This window comes from Leptonychotes weddellii, chromosome 13 (genome assembly GCF_054177405.1).
Source record: "Leptonychotes weddellii isolate Sample4059 chromosome 13, ASM5417740v2, whole genome shotgun sequence".
NCBI lineage: Eukaryota > Metazoa > Chordata > Mammalia > Carnivora > Phocidae > Leptonychotes > Leptonychotes weddellii.
The window spans coordinates 79,834,954-79,849,446 of record NC_138381.1 but is presented as its reverse complement, the minus strand read 5'-3'; the positions used below and the strand labels follow the sequence as shown (position 1 = coordinate 79,849,446).

General features: G+C 46.7%; 1 protein-coding gene across 1 annotated transcript in view; it reads left to right on the top strand.

The window, feature by feature from the left end:
• LOC102744964 (transmembrane protein 132D-like) overlaps positions 1-14,493 on the top strand; it is a 253,567-nt gene that overhangs the window by 134,235 nt on the left and 104,839 nt on the right. The window contains exon 2 of the mRNA XM_031035213.2: positions 10,265-11,153. Coding sequence (XP_030891073.2) covers positions 10,265-11,153 — 889 coding nt within the window. The remainder of the gene's footprint in view (positions 1-10,264; positions 11,154-14,493) is intronic.

Here is a 14,493-nt window from a genome sequence, read left to right as displayed (position 1 = left end):
CATTATAACTGACCAAATCCTGGGCTTTAAAGCAAGTCTTGGCACTTTTTAAATGTTTGAGAGCATATATTTTCTCAGCTCTCTGTTGATGTAGGCTAGAGTTCAGTAACAACAACATAACTAAAAGTTAAGTTAGAAAATTAATAGACTTTATTATTTTTAACAGTTGTAGGTTTACAGAAAATAATTGAGTGAAAAGTACAGTGCTCCCATAAACCCCTGCATTAGTGTGGTACATTTATTGCAATTGTTGAGTAATATTGATACATTATTATTAACTAGAGTCTGTAGTTTACATTACGATTTACTTTTAGTGGTATACGTTCTGTGGGTTTTGTCAAATGTATATTGACATGTGTTCATCTTGATAGGAGCATATGGGATATTTTTACTGCCCTAAAAACCCTTGATGCTCCCCCTATTTAAATATCCCTTCTTCCCCTCACCCCTCCCCCCGAACCTCTGGCAAACATTGATCTTTTTCCTGGCTTCATAGTTCTGCCTTTTTCAGAATGTAATATAGTTGGAATCAGACAGTATGTAGCCTCTCCAAATTGGCATCTTTCACTTAGCCATAATCCTATAACGTCCCTCTGTGTCTTGTCATGGCTTGATAGCTCATTTCTTTTCAGCACTGAATAATTCTCCATCATCTGGGTATACCACAATTTATTTATCCATTCACCTGCTGAAGGACATCTTGGTTGCTTCCAAGTTTTGGCAATTATGAATAAAGCAGTTCTAAACATTTAGGTACAGGTTTTGTGGTGAACATAAATTTTCAGCTTCTTTTTTTTTTTTAATGTTTTATTTATTTATTCATGAGAGTCAGAGAGAGAGAGAGGCAGAGGCAGAGGGAGAAGCAGGCTCCCCGCCGAGCAGGGAGCCCAATGCGGGACTCGATCCCAGGACCCTAGGATCACGACCTGAGCCGAAGGCAGACACCCAACCATCTGAGCCACCCAGGTGCCCCAAATTTTCAGCTTCTTTCAGTAAATATCAAGGGGCACAATTGCTGAGTTGGATGGTAAGAGTATGTTTAGTTTTGCAAGAAATTGCTAAACTGGCTTTGAAAGTGGCTGCATCATTTTGCATTCCCACCAACAATGAATGAGAGCTCCTGTTGCCCCACATCTTCACCAGCATTTGCTGTTGTTGGTATTTTGGATTTTGGCTGTTTTAATGGGTTGGAAGTGGTTATATATTCTTTCATTTGATATTTAGTTTGTTGCCATATTTTTTAACTTTAAGCCTGACACTGCACGAACATTCTTAAAATATAGACTTTCCTGGGCACTTCCTTATTTTTTCACGTCTAGGAAGAGATTCCAAGGAATACAATGAATGGGGCAGAGAGAAAGGGAATTCCAAGCTTCCCTTTGATAGTATCTTTCATTGTGAATTAAAAACCATTTGCCAAGTTTGAGAGGAAAAAGGTATCATGTTGAACATGACTTTTATTTCTATTTTCAGAATCTGGTAATAACAGATCCTGTTCTCCTTAATCTCATCTAAGTGAGTCTTCCACACTCTATATGGAAGGTCAGTTGCAATTGTGTGTTCACTAATCTGAATGGTCAGGGCATTTGATTGTGTCTTTTTGGCATGCAGATCCGTGACTGGCATGCATGCACACACACATACATAACATGGCACACATACATACAATTTTTTAAATTATAAAACTGGCATAGTGGATCTCAAGAATGATTTTGCTTCCTAATTAAGGTTGCCAGATAGAGCAAATAAAAATACAGACGGTCCACTTAAATTTGATTTTCAGATAAACAACGAACGTCCTATGCAATATTTGGGACACACACTAAGAAAAATATTCATTGTTATTCTGAAATTCAGATTTAAATAAGTACCCTGTGTTTATCTGGCAACTATACCCTGAGGGGACATTTGGCAATATCGGGAGACATGTATGGCTGTCACAACTGAACAAGGGGGTTCTACTGGCATCTAGTGGGTTGAGGTCAGGGTTGCTGATAAATATTCAACAATGCTCAAAACAACTTTCTGCAATGACAAATTATCCTCAGTAGTCCTGGCTTGAGAATTCTGCTTGAGACTGTCTGAGTTGCTGTTTCATTTCCAGGATTTTGCATTTAGTGCGTGAAATGTCAAGACTGACAAGGCCTGAATATGAGTGATACATATGGGGATGTATATTGTTCCTCACTTCCTCTCCCTGTCTTAGACTCCAGTCTGACTTGACTGACCATGCCACCCTCCACCCTCCAGTCCTGCTTTGTTTGCTTCATGGCTTGCTGCTGCGTTCGATCTTGTTGCACGGACTCATTACTGGTATTTTAACTGTGTCCCTCTCGCCAGGACATCACCTCGTGGGAACAGAGACCTTGTTCCTCTTGTTGAAGCTGGCCTCAGCACCTTGGACAGCGTCTATCCAACTCTGTGCTATGCACTCTGAACAGAGAGAGGCGGAAATGTGTCTTGCTTTTAAGATAACTTCACAGCCTCCAAACACGTTTCCCATAACAAATTATTCTTCAAGTGAGAATGCTTCTCACACTGAAATCTACACGGGGGCTGCTGCCTTTGCCATGGGCTACCTCCTTCAGTCATCCGGCTCCTTTGAGAAGTGGCTGCAAAATACCTGTTTCCTAACTCATTCAAGGCATGAAAATGTGCTTGAGAAATGAGGACAGATTCCCCTCTGAAGTATCTGAAACAACCAATTTGGGTTTTAGAAGCAAATCGAGAACAGTGCATTGAAAGGAAATGTGTTCATCTCCGTCTTGGGACCTTCCTCCTGGATTCCCAGGGCAGTGCTTGGTGGGGGTGTGTGTGTGTAGATCTCCACAAGTGTCTCTAAAAGTGTCCTTGTGTTGACAGAGATCCCAAAGAACAGCTTCTGTGTTTTCTGGAGCTAACATTTCCTCAGTTGGTGAATATGTCATAAGTCCCCAAAGTGTGCAGCTCTATGCTTGGTCTGGGGGCCTTACACGTGTCACCTTCTCAACTTTTGAGCAGTGACAGGTTCTTTAAGCCCTTGGCCTGTAATCCATGCAACCCGTGTAGACAGATTAGCATGAAGTACCTCACATAGTGTCAACCTAAGCCATAGTGTCCATGATTCTTGGACTTGATGTGTGAATTACATTGTTTCCCATCTTCGTTAAGAGCGATAACCTGTCTAATTACAATTTTAAAAATACGCTTTTCTGTGCGCCACAGGGGATTGTCAAGCATGGTGCCCCTGTCTTGCTACGTTCTAGGAAAAGTGTGATTTCACATGGAAAGATGAACAAAACTGGGCTGAGTGCTTGACTTACTCTTGGACGGTCACATTGTGTGGTGGTAAAGGAGCCAGATTGTTGGGCTTGAATAGTTGTCTCTGCCACTTATCACCTGCATGACTTCAGGCAAATAGCTTAACTGTTCTGTGTCTCCATTTCTTCGTTGTAAAGTGAGGACAATAAAATAACACATGGGGTCCCTAAGCATAACAGGGTCATCCATCCTTCCAGAGCCTACAGGAGAGTGTCTGGAACTAAGGAAGCATAATTATTACATAAGTAACTTGGTGGACGAAGTAAATTCACTTAACTGCAATGCAAAGCAGAGTTTGCTACCTAGCCAAGGAGAAAACCACAATCAAGTACTGCATAGCGTGGAGGCCCCATTTGAGTGGGGTGAATTGGGTGAATTTCTTAGATGTGGAAGCCCTGATAGGCAGTGTTCTAGGACAGATGGCAATCTTCCTGCTAGAGATTTGCTTTGAGGGAGAGGTCCTTATAACACGGAGAGGGAGAGCAACAAAGGAGGGGCCAGGGAGGTTGTGTTTAGTGAATGACCAGCAGCTGTTGAGACTGGTAGGCATGGAGGTTAAGTGCGGTGGGAGTGGGACACTGAGACTGGCCCTGGAGGAGAGCAGTAAATGCCAGGATGTCGTGAATGCTGAGCTGTAGAGTGTGAATTTTATGTGGGAGTCATTGGGCAGCCAAGGACACCTTTCTAAGATTAACAACAAGGACAGCAACAAAGTGATAGAATCACAGTGGAATGGGGGAGTAAAACCCCAGTGTTCAGACCATCAGGTAAACGTGTAATAGGTGGCGCTGGCTGGAGGCAGGGAGGGTGACACCTGATCTGGAGGGTCTGCCAATTTCCGTGGTGGACCCAGGGCCTGGAGTCACCGGATGTGGGGCCAGAAAGAGGTGTGGAGTCAGCTCCTGTTGTCTGTGCCCGTTAGCACTGTACTATTGTGCAACCTCGGCCATGGTGTGGGTCCCTTTGACTCTTGGTTTCCTTATCTGTAAAAGAAGAAACTCATACGAAACAACAGACATGACACTTTCAGTGATTAAAACATAAATGCAGGAAGGCCAGAGGTCTCACCGTGGTCCCCAGGGCTGCGATCCTGCCTCTGCAGCTGCCAGCTCATGGCCCATCCGTCCCTTGGCTCATGGCCCCTTCCTTCAACTTCAGAGCCAGCAAGGAGCATCTTCTCTCTGACCTCCTGCCTTTCTCTTATTAGGGTCCTTTTGATTACATTGGACACACCTGGATAATCCGAGGTAATCTCCCCATCTCAAAATCTTTAACTGGATCACATCTGCAGAGCACCCCTTGTCGTGGAAGGTCACATGTTCCCAGGTTCTGGGGGTTAGGCTGTGGGTATGTTTGGCGGGGGCATTATTTAATCTATCACAGTGACCATAGACGACCACGTGTGTTTGTGTGGTAAGTGTGTGCCTGTGTACATAGAGCTGTCTACAGTCATTGATGTAAATCCAAACATGTCTGTGCATATTTATAATAGCATATATGTGCGTGCGTAGGAATATGAAGGGAAGCAGAGAGATGAGACGGTAAGTAGGGGACGATTTGGAACCCAGGGTGTTTTGTTTTTGAAGTTTGAGTATACTATATTTTAAAAGAGCATTATTTCAATGTGATATCTGAAACATTACAATATTTTTAGTATTGAAAGGAGTTATCCAGTTCACAAGGAGAAAAAACTAATGCAGAAGCTTGAGGGAGAAAGTTGCAGGAACTGAAGGGTTTTTTTCTTTTAATTGAAGTGTAGTTGACAAGGATGGGTTTTTGGTGAGGATTGTCAAGTTAATTGACCTATTATATATATGTATGTTGTGTATATATATATGTATGTACGTATATGTGTGTGTATATATATATGTATGTATGTATATGTAAATTACATGCAAAGTGGGTAGCAGATTTTAAGTCACTGAGTGATTTGCTGCAGGGGAGATGAGAGGGTTCCTTTCTGGTGGATTCTGTTTTCTTAGTGGAGTGCAGGTCCCCTGCTGCGAATGTGTTAGGTGTGGGGTGGGGTGGGAGCTAGGGGTGGGCTGTTGATTATTCGTCTTTGCATAGGGTAACCATCCGAGCCCAGGAGTGGGAAGGAGCAAGGCCAGTAAGCTGAGGCAGTTAGGGACATTGAATTTAGGTCTGTCGTCTTGAATACCCTCAAATCCAATTCCTGGAGGTACCTCTCTGTCTGTGGCTTTCGGAACTTTCTGGAGTCCACAGTGTCTTGTAGGGCACAGCTGTCTGTAAAGTCATGTGTCTGTTACTGCCCCCCCCCACCCTTGCATCTCCTCACCCCTGATGGTCACTGACCTTGGGCAAGGTCACAGCAAACATGAGTGTCCCCGTGGTTTCCCGGCCAACCTCCCTCTTGTGGGCTGGCTGCCACATCACGGGGCTTTGTTGTTCTAAACGAGTTAGACTCTTTTGCACGGTGAAAGGATCTTCATTTGCTCTGGAGGGAAGTGATCTGCTCAAGGATAAATAATTCTGTTTGTTGTTGACATTAATAAATGTCTCGTATAGTGTTACCTGGAGACAGAGTGTAGCTACACTCTTGGCCAGCGAAGCATGAGGGACAAGCTTGTTGAATCACTGTTGTTACACCTGAAACCAATGCAACATTGTGTCAACTCTTCTTCCAGAAAAAGTAATAAAAAAATGTCTTCAGGAGAGATCTAAAAAGTGGTGCTCTCTGTTTCCTTGGAATTCGGTGAAATATTTATTTTTTACAACCAGGAATGTTTTCTTTTCTCTGTTGTCTTTCCATGATGCTGCTTTTGGGTTTTTCTGGTATCTTCCCGAGAAGCCCCACTATCTTTGTTGAACAACCAATATGTGACTCACGTGTTTGCAGCCTGGCCCCGGCCGTTTTTATTTCTTTGTGTTTAACATTTACCTTTAGGGAAAACTTCCAACGTTCCCCATCTCATTTGATAAAATTCAATTTTCTGCTTTTTCAAATCTGTTTTATTACCTCTAGAACCATTTTAAATCCCTTACTTTTAATACTGCCAGATCTTCTTCCCTCTCAGCCTTTATTGCTTTATGAATAACAAAGGGCCTGTGTGGTCCACATGGTTGAGGGCTTGAAAGTTATTCTGTGTAAAAGGCACTTCCATATTCTTCGGTAAATATTCTTCAAAGCTGTGTTGTTCCTCTACCTCTGGAATGCCTTCTTAAATGTTTTTCTTTTATTTTGCAGCTTTTGTGTATAGATCCCATTCCTCTTCTGCGGTTTGTTTGTTTACTTGCTTCTTCTCTTTGGCTAGCCTTCTACGAGGGTAGTCTCATGCAGGGCAATTTCCCTTCGCATAATGGAGTGTGTTCTCTTTGTCCCTGGTTTTCACTTGCTCCTATTAGAGGTCACACCAAACATTCACCCGGAGGGGCCTGCTGATCCTGTGTTACCATGTTGTGCCCCCACGGCTTGTAACATGAGCCCTGTGAGGGCGCATCGGGCTTGTTGATACTCCCAGCAGGGGGACCCAGGGTTCCAAAGCTCCTGTGCTCTGGACTAGATTAGGGTTGGCCTGGACCCATCCCAGCAGCACAAGGAGGTGACGTCACACCTCCTGTTCCTTGTTAGCAAGACACTCTGACTCTTTGGGGCTTTCCGTGCAGGTGGCCAGGCTTCCTCTTTGGTCTCTGAACTCAGCTCATTGCAAATGTTGCCTACCAGCCTCAGGAACATCACCAAATGTGGGGCGACCACGGGGTGCATGGCTTTTGCTCTTAGAAATATCAGGGGAGTTTCTGTCAGGCTGTCTGCTCTTTTCTTTTTATGACCTCATGCTTAGGGTTGCCATATTTAGCAAATAGAAATACAGGACCCCCCCAGTGACATTTGACTTTCAAATCAACAACAAATTTATTTCCTTTCTCTTAAGCACGTGCCCCTGCAATGTTTCTGTTTATTGGAAATTGAGACATAATTGGGTTCCTGTATTTTATTAACCGTGCTGTATTTTTTGCATGTAGCATTTGCGTCCCATGTGACTTCTCAGGAATTTCCGTGGTTCCTGTCTGGCAGACTGAACTTCATGTGATTCTTTACCTGCTACCCTATCCCCTCAGGTACTGCCTTTCGGTCGGCCCAGGGGAAAATGTAAAGGTCGGTGCTCAAATTGCCATCTTCCCCATCTTCCTTGAAAGTGTTTAGGGAAAAAATTACGTTTTCAAAAATGCTAAAATTAATATAAAATCGCTCCAAAGCCACTAAATTGCTTTAAGATGGAAACATAGCGCTTTCCTTTAAATTAGTGTTTAAGGCCATGGCATCGAAATCAGATGTAATTTTTTCTTAATGGGTTATTAATTGAGATTTACTGGTTATCTGACATCTTCCTCATGTTTATGTAGGATTGGGGTTTGTAGGTTATAAGAGCTGCCCCTGTGGGGATTCAAGGGTAATGAGTTTTGCTTCTTAGTCCATTCTGTGTGTTGTGGAACAGAATTGGCATTATTTTAGTCATTTTGTTAAAAAAAAAAAAGAATAAAGGATGTATAAGTAAATACCATGAGTTTTAGGTCAACTTGGAGCACTTTTAAGCAATAAGCATTGAGGTCAGATACCAGGAAAAAGACAAACAGGCCATCTGTGCAAGAAAGCTTAGAAATTACTTCCCTTTCAGGGATGTTTGCAGTGACCCCCTATTGCTTTCCCGAATAAAGTCAGAGGACCCATGGTCATTGTCCTTGGAATATGTAATCACTTGCACAATTAAGTTTGGTGTCCTCACGGAGTAGGGGTCCGGTGTTCGACAGGAGAGTGCACAACGGTGTTGATGTCTAGTGTGGGCGTGCAACTTCGTGGTTTGGTTTTGGCAGTTTCTGGAATGAATGAGAAGCTGGTGTGAGACAGCTCAACGCAGTTGTTCCGAGGAGTGCCAAAGTGTATTTTTAAGAATCAGGAGACACGGTGTCATTGATGTAGGTCTTTTAAGGGATCTCATTGTGTGGAGAAGCTTCTATCTTCCTTGGCCCCAAATGGCTACAATTACGTGGAGCTCTTGATGGGATCGAGGATTCTAATTACAGAGAGATGGCAGAGAGAACACAACATCCAAAATCCTGCTGTAAAAATATAATCCGCTCTTTGTAATATTAATGTCATAATTCCTTTGTTGATCCATCTGTTCATGCATTTATCAAATACTGATATTTTTCCAGGCGCCCTCCTAGGGACTGTGAAAACATGGAGCAAAGGACCCAGCACCAGTCACCGGGAGCATTGCAGAGAAGTGACTTTATCATGCCTCCAGGGAGTGGCAGGGATATATCAGAGGGTGAGGAGGAGTCACCAGTGAAGGGATGAAGCATTCGGTGCAGAATATTAGCAGAAAACCCACCCCCTGTTCCTCGCTTTCACTAAAACTCACATGGGAAAGTAGAGGGTTATATGAAATAGGACTCCTGAGTGATTTCCAGAAAGTTTAAAAAATGTGATCCTGTTAATGAATGAAGTATCTGGTTATGCCTATGATATTTTTGTGATTTGGGGGGAAGAAATTCCTATTTATTAGGTTGAACTATATGAAATCACTGCTGGGGTCAGTCCAGATGGCTCACTTCTCGGCAGTTTCAAATGGTTCAGCACCACACAAATCTTGGTTGCTTCCTTGGGGTCAGCCTGGTGCAGGTGTGGTCATGCCACTGAATTGAGGGTGGTCTTCCCTGGGGGCTATCTGCGCACTCAGGACGAATGTGCGTGTCGAACTGGAGGCTCGTCCAGAAGTGGAATGAATGCAGCCTCTCGCTCTGCGGTGTCGCAGATGGGCGGGGCTCCGATGCCCTGGTCGGGCCCTCATGCTGCACACCAGCCCCGCGGAGGCCACGCGGTTCAGTGACCCGTCATCTGGGAGCATGCGCGGCAAAGCCATGCACAGGACCCCGTCTCTGAGTTCTCCGCTTTCTCCTCTGCTCTCATTGCCGCCGGGGTCCAGACTCGGGTGGGCGTTACGCATCAGAACAGGTGTCCACGGGGACCTTTGAAGCAGGTTGGCACAAGGCATGTCAGGGCCCGAGTTGCTTTCATTGCAGAATAACCAGAGAGAATCACATGGCTACTAATGAACAGGGCTTTGTACGACTTGTGGAACTTTGCCTAGAAAGTCAGTGTTCCCAAAGCCAATAATTTCCATTTCTAAAACCGTTAAATTGGTTCTTGCATTGTGTAATTTCTGTGTCTGTTTTTCTTACGGAAAATAAGGCATACTGTAAAAATAGCAGTTTGGTTGTTTTTTTTTTTTTCTTTCTCCCCTGATACAGGGATATGTTCAGTAAGGAAAAAAAAAAAAAAAAAAAGAATGCCTTTTGTGCTCTGGGTTCCAAACAGCTTTCAGGGAGAATGTGGCTGTAATGAAAAGGATGTGTTTCCTGGGGCCACGGGGTGTGTGCCTTACACGCTGGGGCCCGACAGGACACGGTCAGCTCACCTCCGGAGGGTCCTCTCAGCACATGCTTCTGTGCTTCTGGGTCTCCCAGCTGAACCCCAAGGGGCGTGTGTGATGTCCCCGGGATTGTGAGTGCCCATCTTCATGAACCTTCGCCCTGAGTCCTTTAGCGTTCCCCAGTGGCCGGATGTGTCATAGGTGGAATGTGGACCAGAGAGGGTCAGGTGGGATGTGGACGCAGCGTCAGCGCCCATGCTGAGACTTACTTCTGTTCCTAGTCTCAGTCTGTCTGGTGGCATCAACGGGAACAGCCCCCTCTGTCTGATGCTAGCGTGCTCTTAAGACTTCCCTAATCCCGGGTGATCGCGCCTTTTAGCTAAAAGAGCAAGTTGTAGGCATAACCCCACTGTAAAAGCAGCCTACTTAATATAAGGCGAGTGGATTGTGTGAGAAGTTTTGGTTGGGACAAAGATGGCAATGGGTAACAAAGGGGTACGAAGACGTTGGAAATAGCGTTAGCACCGGCCTGGGTTCCTAATGCCTGCGCTCCGATTCCCTCCCGACAGTGACCGAAAGCCGAGGGGTCCTGGAGAGCATCCAGAGGTTCTCCTTGCTGCCCACCTACCTCCCTGTGACCTACCACATCAACAACGCCGACGTGTCCTTCTTCCTGAAGGAGGCCAACCAGGACATCATGCGCAACTCCAGCCTGCAGTCCCGCGTGGAGTCCTTCCTGATTTACAAATCCAAGCGGCTGCCCGTGCTGAACGCCAGCTACGGGCCCTTCTCCATCGAGCAGGTGGTGCCCCAGGACTTATTGCTGCCCTCCAGCCCCTTCGGATTCACCAACAAGTTTTCCCTCAACTGGAAACTGAAGGCGCACATCCTGCGGGACAAGGTGTACCTGAGCCGGCCCAAGGTGCAGGTGCTCTTCCACGTGCTGGGCCGGGACTGGGCGGCGCAGAGCCCCGGCGAGAGGCTGCCCTGCCTGCGCGTGTTCGCCTTCCGCGAGACCCGGGAGGTGCGGGCCGGCTGCCGGCTGCAGGGGGCCCTGGGGCTGTGCGTGGCCGAGCTGGACCTGCTGGCCGCCTGGTTCGGGCCCCCCAGCGTGGTGGCCGGGAGGAAGAAGGCGCCCGGGCCGCCCGAGGGGAGCCCCGTGGAGCTCTACTACTCCGTGCAGCCGGGGGACGCGCGCGGGGACTGTGCGGCTGGCGACGTCCGGAAGGGCAACGCCATCCGGCCGGGGAAGGACGGGCTGGACGAGGCCGTGCCCCACCTGCAGAGGATCGGGAGCGTCTTCCTCTACCAGACGGGCAGCAGACCCGCGCTGAGCGAGCTGCGTTTGGACAGCAACGTGGCCATCCTGTACTCGGCCCGGACGGCGAGGCAGGGCGACGTGCTCACCTTCCCCGTGGCCGTGTCCCGGAACTGCAGCGCCGATCGCTTCACGCTGAGGTGAGTCCCTGGGAGCACCTGTCCTTGCCGCTCCGGGGCCGGGCGGGGCCTCCAGCCTCCCGCTCTCAGGCCCCACGAGCTGCGTTCGCGCCTTCTGAGGTGGAACGCCTTCGAAATTTCATAATCGCCCCCCGGTCAGGGTAAGATGGAGAGAATAGTTTGCTCTTTCCTGGTTGGCAGTTTGGTGGTGAGGACATTCTCATTTACAGCATAGTCCAGGCCCTCCCAGAACAGTGGCGGGGACACGGATCTGTGCCCTCGGGCTGAGCGTGGGGTCTCATCAGAAGTTTGAGGGAGGCGGGGGTGGTCCCGCTGGGCCCTTTGTGCCTCGGGGAGTCAAATAGCTCACAGTCGAGTTGAGTCGGCAAATGGGATGGCAACAGTTGTCTGAAGGAGAGAGGGTACAGTTTTGCCAACTCAGATCTATTCCAAGCCTGTGAGTTCTAAGTATGATATGGTACCAACCTCACTTAGTTTGTTTCTCTCTGGAAATAGAACTCCATGTTCAAAATATAAAAGAGCATAACGTGTGAAGAATATACAGTAGAATTTGTCAAGTAGCTTACATAAGAATATACTAAAGACAAGACATTTAGAAGGAGTACTGTGCACTTTGGGGGAAAATACGGGTTCGTTTTCACTTGGAATGTACTATGTGAGAGAAGCTCTTTGCCTTGGCTTGATGGGATTTTCATGAAACCATTTTCTGTTTGTTTTAAACACAAGACAACTTTGCTACACAGATGCTTGAGCGTCCGTGTGATTGGGTCCTTAAAAGTATCCTGATATCGTTACCCAATGAGGAACCTTGATCTCACGTGCCACGTACAACATCCCCGATGACCCCTGAAAATAGGGTGTTTCCATACGTGATACACGGTTTCTGTGTGGGTTTTTTAAAATTTATTTATTTGACAGAGAGAGAGAAACAGCATGAGAGGGGATAGGGTCAGAGGGAGAAGCAGGCTCCCCGCTGAGCCGGGAGCCTGATGTGGGACTCAATCCCAGGATTCCGGGATCATGACCTGAGCCGAAGGCAGTTGCTTAACCAACTGAGCCACCCAGGCGCCCTCTGTGTGGGTTTTAAAGTTCATGCCCCGATGGTCAGTTCTCTCATCCTTCTCCATGTGGGCTTCAAATCGCTTTTTCTTTGTTCTCCTTTTTCCCCTTTCTCTTTGTTTTTGTTAAGGGGTGGGGAAGTTTCAGGAAGGAATCATTCTTTCGCTTATACCTTGCACATTTAAGCTTTGCTGATTGTGACCTTTTAATCTTAACTAAAGACACAGAAACTCATGCACAACATTAATGATTGAACGTGGCTGATTCTTGGGAGGTGCAGACTTTTGGTGTAGGCTGATGGTGCATCAGGGGATTGATCCCCGGGGATTTAGGCCACAGAAACACATCTGCAGGGCTGAGGCCTCATTAGCTCTCCTTCTGTGCTCTGCAGTCAGCCCAGGATTCAGCTGGTCGCAGACTCTCTGCACGTTCTGCTGGCTTTGTGCTCTGCTTTTCCAGGATTGACGGTCTTATATAACATTCTTTGTGGCGATGGCCACTTACGTAGGGAACTGTTTTGCTGATAGAAACAAAAGGTTTGGAATAAGAAGAGCTTTGTCCTTGCATGATTTTGGACCCTCTGCCGTCCTGTAGGTTTGCCGACGGCTGGTTGTTGGTTTCCTGGGCCCAGGGTGAAAGCCCCAAGTCTCCAGGAGATGACATCTGCATGCAGCCTTTTTGGGAGGCAGTTGTATGTGCCCTATTAAATGTCACAGAAGGCTTTGTATCTGATGACCACCTATTGCACGTTAAAACGTGGGTGTCAGAGTCCTGAGGGCGGCTCTGTCATCGGCCAACTGTCACAAAGCCAGCAGAAATTTGCTTTGCTGGGCTGTGTAATCTGAGGAGTCCAGATCTTCGCAAATTCAGAAACAAACACATTTTGAAACTCCTAGATGCGGTGGCCCCACTCAGAATCCAAGGTTTGAGGATTTGGGATGTATAGCAAAAGCGTACTTGTTTCAGAGTTCACCAGCTAGAAATTTGTAAAGAAAAGATTCAGTTTTTCAGCTCAGATGATAGTGAAATTAAGAGTTCATGAATGTGTGTTGAACGTGGTGAGATGGGATGCTTTCCGTCTCCTTAGAAGCAGTAAGATCGTGCTGGCTGCCAATTTCAAAAGCTGTCATGATGAGTGAGTGATACAGGTTTGTGGCAACAGCTGGAGGTGAACCCGGTCCGGTCATGCTGTTAGCACTGAGGTTGAATTGTCCTAATTAGAAAAAAATAAAACAGTATGTCTTTTTTCATGAAGTCAATTTGACACTAATTTAACATAGCTTTCAAATATTTAGAATGAGTCCAGTTCTGCTCTGTCTGGCCATCTGCTGTAAATAACCCTGCAGGCTCCAGCCATGGATCCTCGGGTGCTTTTCTCTGAATTTGTGACTTTTGTTTCTAGACGTCCTGTGTTGACATGTTAACATGGTCAGGGGTGGGCTCATGTTTTATAGGTCAGGTGCCAGTTGGACATCCATGGCCACTTAAGGATGACCAGGGATGGGAAGGGGACTAAATTAAGTGCCACCCACAGGAGGGAGCCCTCCCAACCATATGGCAGCTGACATTTGAGCTCTTTGTCGATAATGATTGACTGCCTTCTGCCACCTCTGTTATTTCTGTGCCTGTGATCTGAGGGTGACACTCTGGCTAATACACAGGGCTTCTATTCTATGAATCAAGGTTTGTCCTGCAGATTTTCAGTAAGGGTAGTTAAAACAGTATCTGTGTGTGTGTGCAGGTGGGAATGTGCATGTGTGTGCATATGTGTGCATGTGTGCAGGTGGGTGTGTACATTAGTGTCTGTGTGTGTGTGCAGGTGGGTGTGTGCATGGTGTACATATGTGTGCATGTGTGCAGGTGGGTGTGTACATTAGTGTCTGTGTGTGTGTGCAGGTGGGTGTGTGCATTAGTGTCTGTGTGTGTGTGCAGGTGGGTGTGTGCATTGTGTGCATATGTGTGCGTGTGTGCAGGTGGGTGTGTGCATTAGTGTCTGGTCTGTGTGTGCGTGTAGGTGGGTGTGTGCATGGTGTGCATATGTGTGCGTGTGTGCAGGTGGGTGTGTGCTTTAGTGTCTGTGTCTGTGTGTGTGTGCAGGTGGGTGTGTGCATTAGTGTCTGTGTCTGTGTGTGCGTGCAGGTGGGTGTGTGCATGGTGTGCATATGTGTGCGTGTGTGCAGGTGGGTGTGTGCTTTAGTGTCTGTGTCTGTGTGCGTGCAGGCGGGTGTGTGTATGGTGTACATATGTGTGCATGTGTGCAGGTGGGTGTGTACATTAGTGT